Source organism: Cheilinus undulatus, linkage group 7, assembly GCF_018320785.1.
Source record: "Cheilinus undulatus linkage group 7, ASM1832078v1, whole genome shotgun sequence".
NCBI lineage: Eukaryota > Metazoa > Chordata > Actinopteri > Labriformes > Labridae > Cheilinus > Cheilinus undulatus.
Genome location: NC_054871.1, coordinates 12,599,376 through 12,618,246, shown reverse-complemented (window position 1 = coordinate 12,618,246; position 18,871 = coordinate 12,599,376). Strand labels below are relative to the sequence as shown.

General features: G+C 39.1%; 1 protein-coding gene across 1 annotated transcript in view; it reads left to right on the top strand.

Moving 5' to 3' along the window:
- LOC121512443 (glypican-5-like) overlaps window positions 1-16,964 on the top strand; it is a 101,862-nt gene extending 84,898 nt beyond the window's left edge. Inside the window, exons 10-11 of the mRNA XM_041791717.1 lie at window positions 13,851-13,957; window positions 14,365-16,964. Coding sequence (XP_041647651.1) covers window positions 13,851-13,957; window positions 14,365-14,460 — 203 coding nt within the window. The 3' untranslated portion in view covers window positions 14,461-16,964. The remainder of the gene's footprint in view (window positions 1-13,850; window positions 13,958-14,364) is intronic.
- Window positions 16,965-18,871: the final 1,907 nt, after the last annotated feature.

Below are 18,871 nucleotides of genomic sequence, written 5' to 3'. Positions count from 1 at the left end.
TTGAATAGTGGAATGACTCCCATCCTGCCGGAATCCCGTGACCAGTGGGAAAATCTGAAAGAATGTCCGCCTCTAATGTGGACAACTCTGTTATTTATTTCTCTGCTCCTACACAGCATTAGGCTCTGTGTGGCTTACAAGAAGTCTTTGATACTGATAGGACACTGTCCATGAGTTGAAATTGGTTTTGGATCAGGCAAAACAAACACATGATGTTTTCAAACCTAAAGAAAAAAACACTGAACCTGCTGTCTATCACTACGTCCAATGGTGACTGAGTCTGTTTCATCGTATAAATACCCAGTGTTTTTGATTGATGAGTTGATGTCTTTTAAGCTTCATATTGAGCAACTTGGCTTAAAAAATGACTTTTGCTGCCACTTGTATACCTCTGTTTGATTATGGTGATGTTTTTTATATGCTTGCATGCTGTTTCCAAGGTTTTGCAATTAACTGCAATTAGTTGATATTTAGATTTAATCCCAATATATCCTGCTGCATTTTCCAAATTGCATACGGTGGAATATTTCCATAACCTAAATGTGTGTCAAAATACCAGTTTGATGTTTTTTTATGGTAGAGACATAACATCCGTGCGTCAATTTTTTTCTAGAATAGTTTTCAAAAACTCCTACTGTCCTTATTTTTTATGTTGTTTTTTTTTTTTTAAGTTTTTATGGTTTATTTGATTAAAAAAATGAAAATGACAAGCAAATTATCATTCCTTTGATAAAACAAATTACATTGAATTTGCAACATGAGTCTTAGTAATTGCAGTTAGATATATTTTATGGTTGTCATGACAATTGCTCACACGGCTGTAAGTTAAACAGATCAGTCTATTCACCACTGTGACTGAAAAAGATAAATAAAAATATGTCATCCATATTGATTCATGCATCATCCTAAAATATAGGTCTTCCCTACAGGACAGAACAGTTTATGTTCAATTTATCTAATGTTGTGTTGGTTATAATAATGAATGATTAGGTATTTCTGAAAAAGTACAGAAGTTGAGGAGCTTAGAATATAATTGCATATTAGATCACAATCGCAATATTGGGGGTGTGGGGGTCACTATGGACTTATTTTCCTAAATGTAGTTATTGTATTTACCCTGTACTCAATCTGCTGCCATCACAAGGGTTATTTTTTTTTTTAAATATAAGTGTTGGAAGCTACAGTTTTTCTCTGTAACTCGGTCACAAGCCTTACTTTTGCTGTCTGTTCCCAAAGTGTGTCTTGAAATAGTTTAAAGGAGTTTCAGGTACGCTGCTCGTGTAGCTTGGAATCAGCTGCAGGAGACTGTGTCTTGGGGAGCTGGTCTCTTTAAATCTTTTTTAAAGTTAGACTGAGTTCACTGCAGAAAGGTATATCAGGTTGTATATATTCTGACAGATGTCTTTCTGCTCTGTGACTCAGGACTGGTTGATCCGTGTTGGTAACAGCCTTTATGTTTTTTGTCTGTAACTGTAACTGGGCTGCTGTCTGTCTTTGCCAGGACAGTCTTGAGATTCTAAATCTCAGTTAGGTTTTTCTAGGATAAATCAATGTAGATAAATAATGTTTTGGGAATGTTCAAGGTTAAAATACTTCTGGTTAGAACTACATAAAACATTGTCAGAAATACTCTATACAAAGATACCAGACCACCTCAAAAAATGTATCTTAGGTAAAGATGAGTTCCTACTTGGAAATCTCAATAGACAGTTATTTGGAATAATGATAAAAGCAGCCAATAAAACTATCAACAGATATTGGTTGCACCCACAATCTCCCACAGCAAATGAATGGACAAATACAGTCAAGTAAAGATGCCTCATGGAAAAAATCACCTACTCCCTTCATTTACAAATGAATACATTTACAAAGATGTAGTCAAAGTGGGCCTCCTTCATAGAAAAGACATGCAAATATTAGGAACATAGCAGATTGACAAAAAAAAAAAAAATACAGATTCATACCTGTCAATAAATACAGAAAATAATACCCCACACTCTCTTTCTAACTGAACTGCACTATCTTCAAATTGCCAGATTATCTCCCTGCTGAATTCTGAGAATTTGGCCCAGCTGCATTATCACAGCCCATTGTCAAGCCTAGGACCTGAATATCAGGAACAACAAATGCTCTTATCGTGGAACATAACCTGGCATGTCAGAAGTTCTTTTGCATCTTCTGTTTAGTTTGACACCCTGCCCGACAAATCCGTGTTACTAATGTGAAAGTAGACCATGAGGGGAGATGTGAGGGGGCGCAATCATGTTCCGGCACAGTTGAAAACAATCATGCCAAATTATGCCCTTATTCTGACTCTGTTAGAATGATATGGGACTAAATGAACAAAATGAATATGTCTCATATAAAAGAATTCATTAAAGAAAGTCAGAGACTCTTGACAGTGGTATACTAACAACAAATATGCCATTTACTCTAAACTGATGCTCTCTTTTAAGTTCATTTTATTGCTACTTATGTGTCTTCAAAATGGATTAAGTAAAGAAAATTATAGGCTCTTCAATACAATTCCTACCACTACTCAGAATGCCTTGTATTTTTAAATCTGGCTACTATTTCTTATTTAATTTTTCTCCTTGGCTTTATTGGTTAATGCTCTCCAAAGCTGGTCTATAATGACTAGAGCTGCTGTACACATCCAGAGTTAAAAAACACAAAGAGTAATCAAGGAGGGAGAAGAAGGCGGAGGGAGGGAGGGCGATGGGGGGTAACAGTCAGTGCAGAGAGAAAGGGAAGTCAGAGTGCACATGCTGCGTGTGTGTGCATGTGTGTGTGTGTTCAGCATGTGGCGGTTGTTAATAAGCAGCAGTGTTATAATGATAGATCCTCAGGGTTGGAGATACGGCTCATTAAAGAATTACACATTCACTTTGCTCTCTCTGTCTCGCTCTTTCAAAGCGACTTTAGACTCTGGGTTTTGTTCTGTAAAGCCTCAGAAAGATTAAAGAATTCAACTTTATATGAAACTGCTGCACATCTGAGAACATGCAGGTGCACTTCTACCTCTTATAGTTGACTATATTGGACATTCACACCTTTCAAATGTTTACATTTGTCTTTAAAGTGAAAAAACTAAAATATTTGCCAGTCATACCATTTTTCTAATCATTTGAAAAAGTCCAGCCAGGAGTCTCCCAATCAAATCAGATTGGTCAGATTTTATCTGCAGTCCAACCATCAACTGTCTTTCTTTTTGGTCATTGATCCATATTTTCATTTGCAGCATATTAGATAAACGGCATACTAAAAACAAATAAAAAACTAATCAGAAATTAAAACTCGAAGATTTTTATGTATTACACAAACAATAATGACTAAGGCTTTTTCCACAAACTTGTTCTCCCATGTCGTGGGAACCAAAAAGTGAAAAAAAAAAAATGATTCTGAGACAAAAGTCTTCATAATATTCACATGCTTTCAAAAAAGTTCTTGCCCTTTTTGGAATTGGCTTCTTTTGAGTCATTATTAAAGCAGCTCCTGTCTGCAGTGACACAGAGGGACACGTCACAGCCTCTCTGTGTCTCTCTCCCTATTATAAACTCCTCAGGCTGTCTCATCCAGTTTCAAAGAGGTAAAGTTTACAAGGTTTGGCAAAGCATGTTGTGATGCCAGAACAGCCTGCCATTGGTTGTCACAGCCCATCACAATGCATTGTGGCTAATAATAATAATAATAATAATAATAATAATAATAATAATACATTTTATTTATCGGCGCCTTTCAAAACAGCCACATGCTAAAGCTAGCAGCAGGAACAATCGAAAAATGGGTTTAAAGATGGATAAAAAAGACTTTCAGTGTTTTAGGTCGGAACTACATTAACTTTATATTGATACTTGCTATGTGTTAAAGACCATGCACTTGTGCAGGTCACTTAAATATAATTGGACCTTTGGACACCAGAAAGCCTCTAACATAGACTCTAATGGAATGGTCCTGATGAAATCAAGTGTTTGAGTCTGAGTTTGGTTGTTGATTGAGGCTCTTTCAAACAAATCATTGAATGTCTGACTATCTGTGGTCAATCCTAATCCCAACTGGATAAAGTAAAACTCTTTATCTTCCTATGATGCATGTATCTGACCATTCTTTATCAGGTACGATCAGCCCTTGTTTGTATGTTTTTGCAAAACAAATCATCTAAAATAATAGTAGTGTATCAGAACATGCCTGGTTTACCCCATGCACTTGAGCTATCAAGACTCACGTAACCTCTTTGAAGCATCTTGACTACCTGCTGTCATGTCCTGATGTCTCCCTGCCTGCCTGCCTGCTTGTCTGTTTGCTTATTATCTGCCTGCCTGTCTTTCCTCTCCACCCATCAGTGAGTTTGTCCATGCAGATCTGATTGGCCATCATCTGTTTATCAGTCCCTCTCTCTCTCTCTCTGCTGCTCTCATACTTGACCTTTTGAAGAAGCCTGTTGCCCTTGCTTTGTTTCTTTTTTTCCTCTCTCTGCACCTCCAGCTTCATTCCTCTTGTATTCAAATGAGCACACACACACAACAACCCCCACCGGCCTGTGTGGATGTCAAACCTTCAACCAATCACTCTGCTGGGTTCATTCTTTCATCCACCTCCAATCAGTCGCTCCCTTGCTGCAGTGATTTTTTTTTCTCTGTGTGTTTCCTCCAAAGGTTTTATGATTCGACTGCAGGCAATGCTTAACCTCTCTGAGTGTGACCTTGGAGAGATGCTTCACTGCAAGTCAAACCTTTAAGTGTTATCAGAGCCCACTGAAAACAAGAGCTAGCTCTTAATATGGAGATTATTCTTCGGACAGTGTTATCATACAGTTACATGAGGACCTGTTGGAGAGGGTGATGCCAATGCAGTCTACATCACTTTTCCATCATTGATCAATAAACACAACACTTTAGAGGTTTTTAAAAAAAGTAATATGCAGAGATATAACAGTAAAATTCTTTGTTTTTAAATGGATTGAACATTTTTATGAACAATTCTTGCTAGGTGAATTACATTTTGAAGTGAAAACATCAGAAGTCTTATTTGCTATTTCAGATGAGCAGCACTGTGATAGATAATGCATCACTGCCTGCCAAATCCAAGCTACAAGTAATATAGGAAGTAAAGGAAAGAATTTTTTAATAAATAGAACATAGGGTCAGACATTGGAGTTGGGTACCCAATTAAAGCTGAATTTTTTTCTAGCCTTGTATGTATTGGTCTTATTCATCAAACGTGTGTACACTAGAAATTTTAACTCTTATGTATCAATCCGGAAGAGCACAATAGGCTCAAATCCCACACCATGTCTGAGCTTATGTATGCATGTTTTCAAATCAGTGTGGACTCACTTCCCAGCGTGAATCTGGGGGTGTTAGATCAGATATGGCCTTTAAAATGTGTTTAATGTTAAACCAAAGCTTTGACAATCCCAGTGAACAACATTGCATTTTAAACTAGAAAAGCACTCGGAGAGCGAAGACCTCCACCATTAGCCCTATCTCCCAATAGTGAAGAATCCTTTAAAAAATTCCTGGATCCGCCCCCATGTGCCCCCCACCACAGCATTAGTCGATTACTCCCTCCCCGGTGGGGTGGAAACACGATGAGGCAAACCATCGGCTTCACTACGGGTGGACTGTCATGGTGGAAGCATTGCCTGCTGGTGCCAACAGATGCACTGACAGTCTCACCTATGGTCTCACTGGATGAGTGGAAGTCATGGCAGAGGGTGAATATTCCTCTATTCCTCCCAGCATTGTGAGTATCCTCACTACAATTCGCTGTCTTTCTCTCTGTTACGCTCCGACTCTTCTCCTCACCTGGGCACGCGTCTTTCAAAGTCTATAAACTCCAAAACTTTGAATAGAAACACACCCAAAATGCTGCTGGGATTGAACTTACTCATGTCCGCCATCTCCTGGTATAAAGTGGTAACAGTCCAGACCTCCACCATTAGCCCTATATCCCAATGTTAAGAATCCTTAAAAAAAATCCTAAATCCAGACAGTGATCTGGATCAGTCCCAAAATCTAATCAGTTCTTCCCAATGCCATTTCTGACATTTCCTGAAAATTTCATGAAAATCCATCCACAACTTTTTGAGTTTTGTTGCTAACAAACTAACAAAGTAACAAACCCTGCCAATCACATAACCTCCTTGGTGGAGGTAATGATGATCAGCATGAGCCTCCAGTTGATTTCTGTGTTGTTATTTTTGATAAACAAATGTTTTTTTGATCAATTTATACTTAAAAGAAATGAAATAGAGAGGGGACCTTCAGTCATTTTTAACCCCTTAAAGTCTGTTGTATCATATTTGATATATAGTTTTATGATACCTCTATCTCATCAATAGGATCAATAAATTGCTAAAAAAAAATCTAAACACAATCTGATAAATGATTAAAGTGCCCTTAAGTGGATTATCAGTTACCAAAAACACCTAATGTATCAAATGAGATGCAAAAAATAAATAATATTAAATTTTATGGAAATTTGGATTTCATTAGAAAGTGAAATAAACATTTCAGTTCCAAAAACAGATTTGTTTGGCTACAATTTGTGTTTTCAGGCTTTAATGGGTTAAAGTTCAGTTGTACACTGTAGCATCACTTGGAAAATATGCTGGGAGACTTAAGCAGAAAAATCTGCAGTTGTTTTGGGCAGAAAAAGAGGAAACTCAAGAGGGAAAGAATTCAATATTTAGCTTCTTGCACAGTAAATATATTTAGACCGTTGTTAGTGACTTAAGGGTTTAACAGGAAGAGGAGTGATGTACTTCAAACTATTAAACTCTATAAACTTGGAGTGTGGGCTCAAGAGCTCTTCACCTCTTTCCTGGCTGGGTTTATTTGAGAAGGGAAAATATAACTCAAACTCATGCTGAAGCAGGTTGGGAGAAGAGCTAAAGCATCTTCATGAAAAGCTTTCAGAGCTGTTTTTTGCTCTTTGATAAAGAAATGTGGTCCAGTTCTGATAAAACTGCCGCCATACTATAGCTGTATCTTAGCTAAATGCTACATCGATGGTTTCCGTTTCTGTTGGTTTGTAGCACAGGTAAAGCCATAGCTGCCTCCTCACCTTCCTCTAATGATGCTGATTGGTCAGGTCTGTTCTCAGACCTGGCATGATCGTTACAGACCATTAGCCACACATGACTTATATGCTTGCCGATGGAATATGTTTTCACTATGTAGGATGACCTGCAGGGAAACATCTTTAAAAACTTTCTTTAAGTCCATGAGCCAGAACATGAAAGCATTAAGGGGATACAATTCATCATGTTTGCAAGATAACAGTATCAAACCACTTGAATTGCTAAGTTAAATATGTATTTTGTGATCAGAAAATGACCAGGGTGGTGTTAAGATATATAAGCACCATATGTTTACCATAATCTTCACACTATGGAGCTTGATTTTCCCTGTTTCCCAGCTATTTTCTATTTTGCTACCATTCTATAATTCCATTTTGATAAGTACTCAGAGAGGCTATAATCCACAGCGACCCTTCACCATGCTGCCTCTGTGTGTGCGTTTCCTCCCGGGGGAACTGAGGCTGAAGTAATGAAATGCTCATTACTGATTCAGCTGGAAATGCTGGGGATACATTTACACGCCTACACAGACACACCAGCTATCCCAACGCTTTTCAAGGTCATCTCACATCATTTGTGTGTTGGAGTGTGCCTGTGTCTATACGGGTGTGTAGTCATGTGTGCGAATAAGAGAGTGAGAGAATGGATGTCTTTTGCAAACATACAAATTGAAGAGCGAAAAGATCGGCCATAATTGGGGTCTAAATTGACAGTTCTGTACAAAACACCACAGGCATCTGATATCAGAGACGATCATTAAGGCTCTGCAGCTCCCACACAGAGATTCATACTTATTTACGTTGGCTGTCAGTCCCCTTTTCAACTTCTGCTCATCAGATCGGGCCTCCCTGACATCCTTTCATCCCTCCATCTTCTTCTTTTATAAACTGTATACACTATATCAAACCTAAACACACACACGCCCACACACACTATTTGAACTAGCTGAGGTGATCTTCCAAGACAAGACGAGACAGCACAAATGCTCCTCTTCCTTGTTCACCACATTAAAATGCATTGATTCGGCTCACAGATGTCTGATCAAAGCATAGCTAACGTGTTTCTGTGACACACACTGTGTTTATAGACACACACATATTGTCTGCAGTTAGAGCAGAGATGCTGTGTTGACAGTTGGCTTTTGTTTTAGTTGCAGACTGGAGAATAAAAGTCAGTCATGCTGAGGTTAGGTGACTCTGAATGGAATTTTAGGAATGTTAGAATGTCAGGCAAAGGTGTTTAACGGTACAATATGTGGAATTTTTGCACTGAAATATAGTGCCTGTAAAAAGTATTCACCCCCTTGGGTGTGTTACCCTTTTATTGATTTTATAAATCAATCATTGTCAATATATATAGGTTTTTGACAAAGAAAACAAAAAAAACCTCCAAAATGTCGAAGTGAAAACAGATTCCTACAAAGTATTGCCAGTAAGGCAAAAATATGTAAGGTAAAACAAGTGAGTGCAAAAATACAGAAGTGAAATGGGAATCACCTGGGTGCAGTGAAACAGTCTCAAGGGATTATAGTACAAAGACACGTGTGTCCAGAAGGTCCTGTCCCTGTTTAATCAGTATTCTTGGCTACCATTACACCATGAAGACAAAAGAACACTCCAAGCAACTCAGAGAAAAGGTTATCAAAAAGTATAAGTCAGGGAATGGACACAAAAAAACTCCAAGGCTCTTAAAAAAAGGAAGGAATATGGCACATGTGTAAATATGCCTAGATCAGGCTGTCCACACAAACTGATTGACCATGCAAGAAGGAGACTAGTGAAAGAGGCTACCAAGACACATATGACTACTCTGAGGAGTTACAAGCTTAGATACACGAGACTCCGCATACAACAACTGTTGCCCAGGTTCATCTCCAGTCAAAGCTTTGTGGGAGAGTGGCAAAGAGAAAGCCACTGTTGATGAAAGCTCATTTTAAGCTCATTTTTCACCAAAAGGCATGTGGGAGACTCCATGGTCATGTAGAAGAAAGTTCTTTGGTCTGTTGAGACCAGAATGGCACTTTGTTGGGCAAACACTTACATTTTGGCCATGTTTGTGGGCATAGGTCAAGAATGCTTTGAAGAATTTCCTTCAGACTTTGTACAAATGTTCACTCTGACTCAATGATAAACCAAAAAAATTTTGGAGGTACAAGGTCTCACGGCAAACACAACCCTGTGAAACAGATCTGGTAGTCTAGGATGTGCCGTACCACTATGTAGCTGCCAAGCTCACGACAAGGAAGGCAGACCTCACCTGCTGCAGCTTCTCTTCACAGTCACAGTGTGATGTCGCCTCGACTAGCTCGCTCTGCTTCACATCTGATGTTTCCTGACATTGGATGACAGTCCATTTTTATAACAAAAACAACGCACCGCAAACTCAAAAAAAACTTAGAAATAGGAAATAAATGGGGAAACAGTCTTTTGCTTGCTCCAAACAATTCTTCTTGAGGTAGGTCACGGCCTTATAACACATTTTTGGGTTTATTAAGATCTCAACTGTCTGCTTGTCAGTCTGGGATTCCTTTATTTATTTTTGCATTTATAAGAATTATGACACTGTTGTTTATGAAGATTTCCTTTCTTTTGTCATTGCAACACAAAACGCTATATGTCATGTCATAAATTTTAATGTTTCTTTTGCAATAAGTCATGTATTTTTGGTTTTGGATCATAAAAATTCTCCACGGACCCGTTAAATCTGTGCAGAAGTGTGTGATGGAGAAAGAGAGAGAGACAGAGACATTAAGCTCTTGGCAGCCACTCTGTGTCCTCTGGGTCACCACAGCACTGATTTATGTCCCTGCTCCACCTGTTTGGGACCCTTACCATCACCCCAGGGCAAACACATCCCCTGAATCCAATTCCTTCTTTATCTTATTATATCAGAATAGTCTCTAAGTTACAGTCCAGCGGTGAATAGGGCACATTTATTTGCTCGTATTTTGTCTCATTGTTATCCTCCGGGGATGCACACTGTGCATGAATGGAGGAGTGAGTGGTTTATATGCTGAGCATCAGTGAAAAAGACTGAAACTGGACACTACGATCCAGCAGCACAGCTCAGTGACAGGATCCTTCAAATGTCACTGCTGCACTCTCATTATCACACACAGACACACAATCATTAGTCATTGCTGTAAAGGTTAAAATACCCCATGAGTATGACCGCTGACATTGTTCATCACTCATCTGAGGCTGTTTGTGGGTTCACGTATATCTAGCAAATCTGCCTTATGTGTCATGTACCCCAGTTGTTGCTAAGAGACAAACATGCTGAAGGACATGTAAGAGGAGGAGACCGCATGTTGCCACCCACCTCTGATCAAACAAGCACACATGAATATGCAAACACGCTAAGAACCCTTTCTAGGTGTGATTTTTTTCATAACTAATCAATACGTGCATCAGTAAGTCATTTTTCAAGTATATATGCCTGATTATTGACACCTAAGGATAAAATTAGCTGCCTCGTCCTGTTAATTGATCAGACAGGTTGTACATTATCTGAAAAATTGTTAATGATATGGAGCAAAAACCTTTGCACAAGCGTGCGTTTATATTTGATCTTACTCATTGACTATAAATGAAGATGGTCAACACGTCTCCACCCCCTCTGTTGTACAAAAGTGAATTCAATAAACCCTCTGCCATGAGCACTGACACCATGCTGGAGTAGCAGCCTACATCAACCTCCCACCAAACTATAGCTAGTCCATATTCTAGCACTTCAGATTATCCCCCCATAGTTTAAGTATTTAGGCTAGACCAGGCTACACCTCCCCTTGGCGTTACATCTTGGTGTGTTTTTTATAAAAATCAGTGAATTCAGATGAACAAAATACTGAATTTAGCATTGAGGGATGAAGCTGCATGGCGGTGCAGGGTTTAGCACTGTTGCCTCATAGCAAGAAGGATACTGGTTCACTTCCCAGTCAGGGCCTTGACTCTGAATGTGTAAGTGAGCCTGGTTGTTTGTCTCTGCGGTTGACTGGAGAGCAGTCCAGGGGGAAACCCGCCCTTTGTCCAAGGACAGCTGGGACAGCCTTGATCCAAACTGAGGTAGTAGGTATGTACAGGTCCATTGCCAACCTCATCTATAAAGGCTAGTGTTTGAACGGCGGAGCTCATTGGTGGCTAAAATTCATGCCAAAGCCAATCGGGAGACATTCAAACACATCCTGTCTGCCAAGAGATGCTTTCAGTGTGGCTATTTTCTCTTGCTTTAACAGAGAAATGTGTGTCTGATAAAACTATAAAACTACAGCTGCATCCAAACTAGCAGCTACACTGGCAACAGTCTGTCAGCTCACAGCTCTAAAACAATGTGGATTAGAGCTAATTAAGATGGATTTGCCTGATGACAGACATGGCACCTGACCAATATATCTGGTTTGCAAGGTTAGCACTCCTCTCCTATAATCCCAATCCAGAGCATAGAGCACTACAGGAGCCACGTTTGTCAACAGAACATACATTTATGCCATTACACACCTTTTATAGGGCTAATTAACCAATCATAACTACTCTAAAACTCAGACATTAATTAGCTTGGAACAAATTAATTTTGAGGACAGAAATCATGGACATGAAATCTTTACTGCCACCAGTCAGTAGGTGGGGGCTTCAAATGTTTTGGCTTCAGTTTTTGGCACCATCACGTTGTCCATTTTATTGCCATCTATTATCTGGCCCAATAGAGCCAAGGCACAAAATCAACCAACAACCGCAGAAGTATTTATCCAACATTGCTGGATGAAACACAGTACTCCGTGAGTCCTCGTACATGTACAGGGGAGTAAGGTTAGTGGGAGGAACCAAAGCCAGAGATAGTCATCTGTCTTTATATTTGACGTTGCTTTAGAACCTTAAAGAACCTGTAAAGTGAAAATAAATCTGTAGTCAGGTTTGTTGATCAGAGTCCATCTGCCTGGCTCTTTGCCAAAGAGACAAAGTCTGTTTTCTGGCTCAAATCTCTCTTATGAGCCACTATGGCTGAAAGATTTGGCAAATTTACCTCACAATAAACAAAACAGCATTTAACCGACTGTTAACTTTCAATAAAGACATCAGCTAACAACAGACAGTACTGAGATGAACTGCTCTGTGATTTTATATTGTAGTGTTAGGGGGCGGGGTCATTCCCTACTGTGGGCTGGTGACATCACCAGACCACATATTTTCCCCGCCCACATTAAACCCAGCCAAGAAAGAGGTGAAAAACTTTCTAATGGTCTAAATAAAAAATTCAGTCAAACGTAGGTCTCAGGGTTTTCACATGTTTACAGCAACCATATTCTAACATAGCTAGTCTGTTAAGACACAAATTTTGGATTTCATTTTACAGGGTCTTTAAAGGAACACAGCTTTTCAGCCCTCAATTTTTCATGCATACCAGCAAAACAAAAGCACAATAACATTTTTTTTTTGTCTTTCCAAAGAAGTCTCAGTATTTGTTCTGTGGAAATGAAATAATGAAACTCAGCTCTGTTTCACAAACAGGTTCACACCAGATGTGGCATGGTGTTTACAGTTGTGATGGGAACAGATGGACACAAAACAGACCACACAGATGCAAACACGCAAGCACATTTGCATAGCCATGAGGCTGTGTTCCCTCATTGCTCCATGCAGCCTTTTTGTCAGGCATGCACTCAATGAAGTACAGATTCCTAATGATAAATATTAAGCTGAGAGTAAATGATCAGAAACATCAGCAACAACACCACATACCTCTCACATATTTTTTCCTTTATTTGCAGGAGAGTGCCTGTCTGTGTTTTGTATTCCTGCCTCTTTCTGTGGGTGTTTTCCTGCTGTCTTTATGTGTATTATGATGAGATTTAATATTTGTGTGAGTGTGTGAACATTAAGAAGTTGTCTCATTCCTCAGAGAAAGAAAGAAAGAGGCTCTTTGTCTATTGTGCTGCAGGACAATGTGCATTGTAGCAGACAGACTCCGATTTCTGCCCAAGCAGGTGTCTGTGTGAGGATGAAACATGTTGTGTGACAGTGCAGGTGAGTCTGAGAGCGTCTCCAGCTGATCCGTGTGTGAGATTGTGTTTGTGTGTTCCCATTTAGCCGGCAGCGCAGTCTGTCTCTCTGCTGTCCTAATCCCCTCATTTACCTGAGTTCCTCCCATGAGAGTCCTGGATTGGTGCCAACCACACACAATATGCAAATGAAAGCATCTGGCGAAGTCCAGCCGTATGCCCGTTAGATTAAGCAACATGTCAAAATTTTCTTTGTGTGTGTGTTTCATGTGTGTGAGATACCGGTAATTTTTGCAAAGCTGTGAGTGTGTGGGTGGGGTGAAATCCATAAATCTTTCAGGTTTAAACAACAACAACACAGCCATAACTAATGCAAGACTTTGTGCAAATCATGACTTTAAAAACAGAGCCAGACTTCCACAAACCTCTACTCAGACCTTTAATTTATAGACTTGTTTATTTACCCAGATATTTTTGAACTGCATTTCTCATATTGATTGCAAAAGCCTGAACTTGTTTGGGTTCATCTAATTGAGCTCATCAGACTCTTACATTTTCCTTAGTTGTGGGATCATTGCTTGTTTAACCAGCTTAATTAAGTATCGGTTTCCCCTGTTACAGATAGATAGCATATCTTATCTCCTGTCCTATAAGGATAAAGGCAAAAGTGTCCTAAAATAAATCTTTTTATTAAAGGGTTTTTGCTGGATGTCAGTCATTTATTGCCATGAAGTACAGTTTTATTTATCATTATTCTGCTTTTGTTTACAGGTGATGAGACTGGTGAATCATCCAGCGGTCAAAGTCCAGCAACAAAGGACGTGGCTCCTCCTCCTCCTCGTCGCCCTGTCCCTCCTAATCGCCTCTCACCTCCACAGGTAATTCACTACTCCTACATTATCTCCTTTCTCTGGTCATCAGGTCTAGATGGCTGCTATTTTCCCTTTAATTTCACTCTAAAGGCCCTTAGTTCAAAAGTTGTTAGGATGTGGCTAATGCTAACACTGAAAACTGTCAAACAGTGTTAATGTTACCTGTATTCTATATGTTTGACCTTTTAATATGGTCAAACCGTCCTTTATAATTCAGACAGTCAAGTGTCTTTTCTGTTGGTCAGGCTTAAAGCTAATAAGATTTTAATTCATTCTCTTTGATAACAACCTCCAGGAGCATCCCAGTTTGGGATCAATGAAGTACAAGTATATTTATTTATGCATTATGTCTGAAGAAAATGGCTACCTAGCTTGTGTGTTGGTATTATAATTTTGTTTTGAATTTCTATTAGGTTGCTGTTCGAGGCTCAGCCCACACGTTATCTTTCACACCTTTGACCCTGGTGACCCTGCTACTCCTCGTGCTGTCACCATGGCAACACCGTTGATCACACAGGCAGAGCTGAACCCTGAGACTGACGGAGAGACAGAAAGACTGAGAGACAGCCACACGTTTGTGGTGAAGAGAAGTGTCTTGGAGTTTCTGTAAGCGCCAGTCAAACACTCTGATTGGCCAGTTGGACACACTGTTGATTTATCACAGCTGCAAGTGCACAGTTTTTATTTTTATGTTACCTGTACTGACCTCTACATGCGTTATTTGTTTTAACCCTGATAGGATAGATTGCACAGCACTACTGACTTTTTTGAAGAGAGATGTAAATACAAATATATATATTATATATTTATATGAAAGTTTCTATAGCTAACAACGGCTTGATGTGTAAAAAGAGATTAATATAGAAGGAGCAGAATGACTTGGACCTAAAGGGATGTTTGCTTTCTGTTTGAACTTTATGTTATGTTAGCTGACAGCTACAGTTCAGGCTGAAGGCTCACTACAGCAGCTGTTTACTTGCAGTGAGGACACTCGTGAGTCACTAATGTTGAAGAGCACAGAGCGTTAAACAGAAAAGGAGATCGTGACACTTTCTTGATCGGCATAATTATGTGATACTTAAAACTGTGTACATATGGTCACGCAGCATAATGAAAAATGTGGCAGTTTGGCCCGTAAGCCCAGACGACACCTTTTCTTCACACAAACACGCTCTTTTATTCATGCAAGCTGTGCAGTGCTTTTTATAATCTCTGCAGTGAGTACACTAATAGTTTTTACCATAACACTTCAAAAATGCCACTCAAACAGCTAAGATCTCTCCCAAGGAACTGCTTCTTCTGTTATGTGTCATTTCCAAGCATTTAATACCACTTACAGTCATGATAACTGTGGGAAAAATAACTATTTCCCTCACAAGGTGCAGTGTACAAGGCTGTGATAGTGCAACAGGGAGGGATGTAACTGCTTACATTTCAACTTCAATTTTAGATCGAGCTGCCGTGGAAATTTCTTGACAGCAAGCTCACTTTGCTCCAAACTATATAAAGCAGCTGATACAAGGAGTGTCTAAATATGGCATGTATTTAAGAGCAAGACACAACCTGGAAAATCTTCCAAAAAAGTGAATAATTTGACACCTCACTGTCACATGCAAACAGGAAACTGTCAGTATGATTTCAAAGGCTGTCTGGCCTCCAAATGTCTTCATAACAGACTTCAATCCCCTGCTGAAAGACTGCGTACAAGACAAGTAAATATAGTCAAGTGTTTTCTTATTTAGATGCATGTGTTGTCCCTATCAAATGAAGTAAAAAACAGAGTATTAGAAGAGTGATCAGGGTGCTGCTGAGCCCAGATCCAGACGTGTAATTTTGATTTGATTTATATTAATTGAGACTGTCACATTTCTCTGGCTCTTAAACCCCACAAACTGCAGAACAACAGCAGGACAGACAACTGGAATACTGATTAAATAGATTAATAATGAAGCAGATGAACCAGCTGAAGGACGCTGCATGCATTTCTCTTGACCGGCAACTTGTCTTCCCCTGATGTCGTCACTTTGTCCCATATAGCTCTCTGAAAATGTCAGAGTACCCACATAACTGCCATTTTATATCACCTAAGGCACTCTATCCACAAAGGAATGTGACTGACAGAGAAGACAACAGAAGAAATACCATTAGGAGATTAAATGTTTTGGCAGAGAGCCCAAATGCCATGTAAGCTTGTGGGATGCTTCTACAACTTAATCTGTCGAACAAACATACTATTATTTAATTTCTATATAAACGCTATACCCAAAAGAGATTAGGTGCTGGATTTAAGCCAAGCATTTAGTCTTTCACAGCCCCTGATAGTCAACATGCAGGAACAAACCACCCAACAAATACCAATAGAAAGGTGCATAAAAGGCTGACACTCCAACAGGATACGCAAATCTGCTTTTATGCCACTTTATGTTCAGATACACACTCTGGGTGAACCTGTTTAACTGCTTATTAACCCAAATACCTAATCAGCCAGTCACATGGCAATAACCAGTGCATTTAGGCGTGATCAAGATAATGTGCTGAAGTTCAAACCAAGCATCAGGATGGAGAAGAAAAGTGACTGAATGTACCATGGTTGTTGCGGCCTGATCAGCTAGTCTAAGTATTTCAGATGCTGCTAATCTTCTGTGATCTTCATGCACAACCATCTTAGGGACTGCAGAACATGTTATATGCCTTTACCATATATGGTAACTGGGGCCTACTTCCTTCGTGGCATCTCCCCAACTGTCTGTGAAACAGATGAACCATGGTGATTTTTCACAGCAAATCAGTGGAGATCAGTCAACGTTACAGAATGTGACATCATAGCATCTGACCAATCAGCAGTGGACCAGAGCGTCTTAAATTTCCTATTTCCTCCAGAACTCACAAAATGCAGTTTTACATCTGTTTTGGTCCCACACAGATTGCTTTAACATCAACTAACCATGGTAAGTTGATGAAACCCACACATCATGCAGGTGAATAGTAGTGCTGAATGTCATGCTAGGTTTTGTTTGGGTAGGATTTCTTTTAGAATAAAAAATGGAGGAAGCATATGTAAGCATATGCTCCTTTGCTGTCTGTATTAAGACATGAACCTAAAAAATAATTAGGTATGAAATAAATATTTTGTATTTACATTTTTTTTTTTGACTTAAAAGTTAATACTTATTTGACTTTATTTGTGTTTATTTTTCCATTATAAACATTTTGATTTGCATACAGTTTATGGACTTTTTTACACCATAAATGGGCAAGGAGCCATATATGGTCACTTTGCTATCCTTGACTTTCAGCAAAAGAATGTAAAAATATATTTAAGTGACAAAAGTTGAATATTGGGATGTCCACCAATTATATTCGAAGGCAGCCTTTCTCACTTAGGATGCCATGGCACCCTAGGGTGCCTTCAAAATGCTTTAAATGAAGACAAAATTTACCATGAATATGGAGGTCATGAAGTATCGTAGCCTGAATAATTGAAATCGTTTCATATGCCCTTTTTCTGAAATTTCTTCAGCGTCTGTGTCAGTAAATTAATAGGCTCAATACACACTGTCCAAGAATCACGAAAGGGTTTTTTTTTCAGTTAGGCAAGTATCCTGGAGTAAGAAATTCTTCAAAATGTGTTTTAAAGATCTAAAAGACTATTATGCATTTAAACTAAGGCGTTTTAATTGTTTTAAAAGAGACAAAGTTTCCACGAATCCCTCATCAGTCATAGGTATCTAAAATGTTTTTTTTATCTACACAATTTAACTGGGGGGACTAAAGTTTTTACACATTTTAAAAGGGTGCCTTGAAAGCAACAAGGTAGAGAAACGATGTTCAAGGGTTTAAAATGTGAATTTCCAAGTATTTCTATGAGTGACCTCTAGGGTAAGATAAAATACTCAGTGACAGTTCTCTGGGCCAAAATGTCCCCATCATGGCAGGAGTCAAAGGAGAATGACCAGACTGGTTTGAGCTGATAGTAAGGCAACATTAACTCAACCTATTACAACTAAGATATGCAGAAAAGCATTTCTGATTGCGCAATACATTGACCCTTGTAGCAGGGTGCCAGGTATCATAAGGGATGTCAGCTAAGAACAGGAGACTACAATTCACATTAGCTTACCAGAATTGGACTATAGTACAAGTGATGTGTCTCATTTTCTGCTGAATGATTGGGTCAGAGTGGTTGGCGTTAACATAAAAGCTGACAACCATGGTATGATCAAAGTCACTTAAATCACCTTTCTTCCACGTACAGCTCAGTTTGAACTTCAAGAAATCATTACAACCACCTCTGCATCTGCATGCCTAAATTCATTAGTTGCCATCTTGTAATTGGCTGATTTTATTTTTGTAACAACCAGTTGAACAGGGGTACCTAATAAAATGAACCATAGGTATATTTTCACAAATATGGCAATTATTATGAAATGTGGTTGCTTATCATGTAGCATTATAATCTCAGCTGTGCACTTGTAAGTATTTTACGTTGATATAGAACAGAAATCACTTTAAGGTAACGGTAAACAGCAAAATGCATGGACTGACACAATATTATCTTTTTAACGAAAAGAGATGGAAAAAAGTTAAGTGGATTCTGCTCTAGTCCAGAAATGTACAATGTCATTTAGCAGACAGTTTTATCAAAACAACTCACATCTGCCACTGGACTTTGCCCAAGTGCTCAAAACGGATGCTGATCATGCCCTGACCAGGACTCGTTCTCCTGTACCAAACTCAGCGATGTAAACCACTAAGCTATCCACTCGGTTTTTCCCTGAAATTAATTAGTTATTGTTACAAACTTCTACCACAACCTACAGGAAAATCTTTTGAACCATCTGGTAATCAGGTCTTTGCTGACTTTGGTCTGTAGAGGGAATCAGACCGAAAAAAACAGAACTATTATCTCGTACTGTGTAC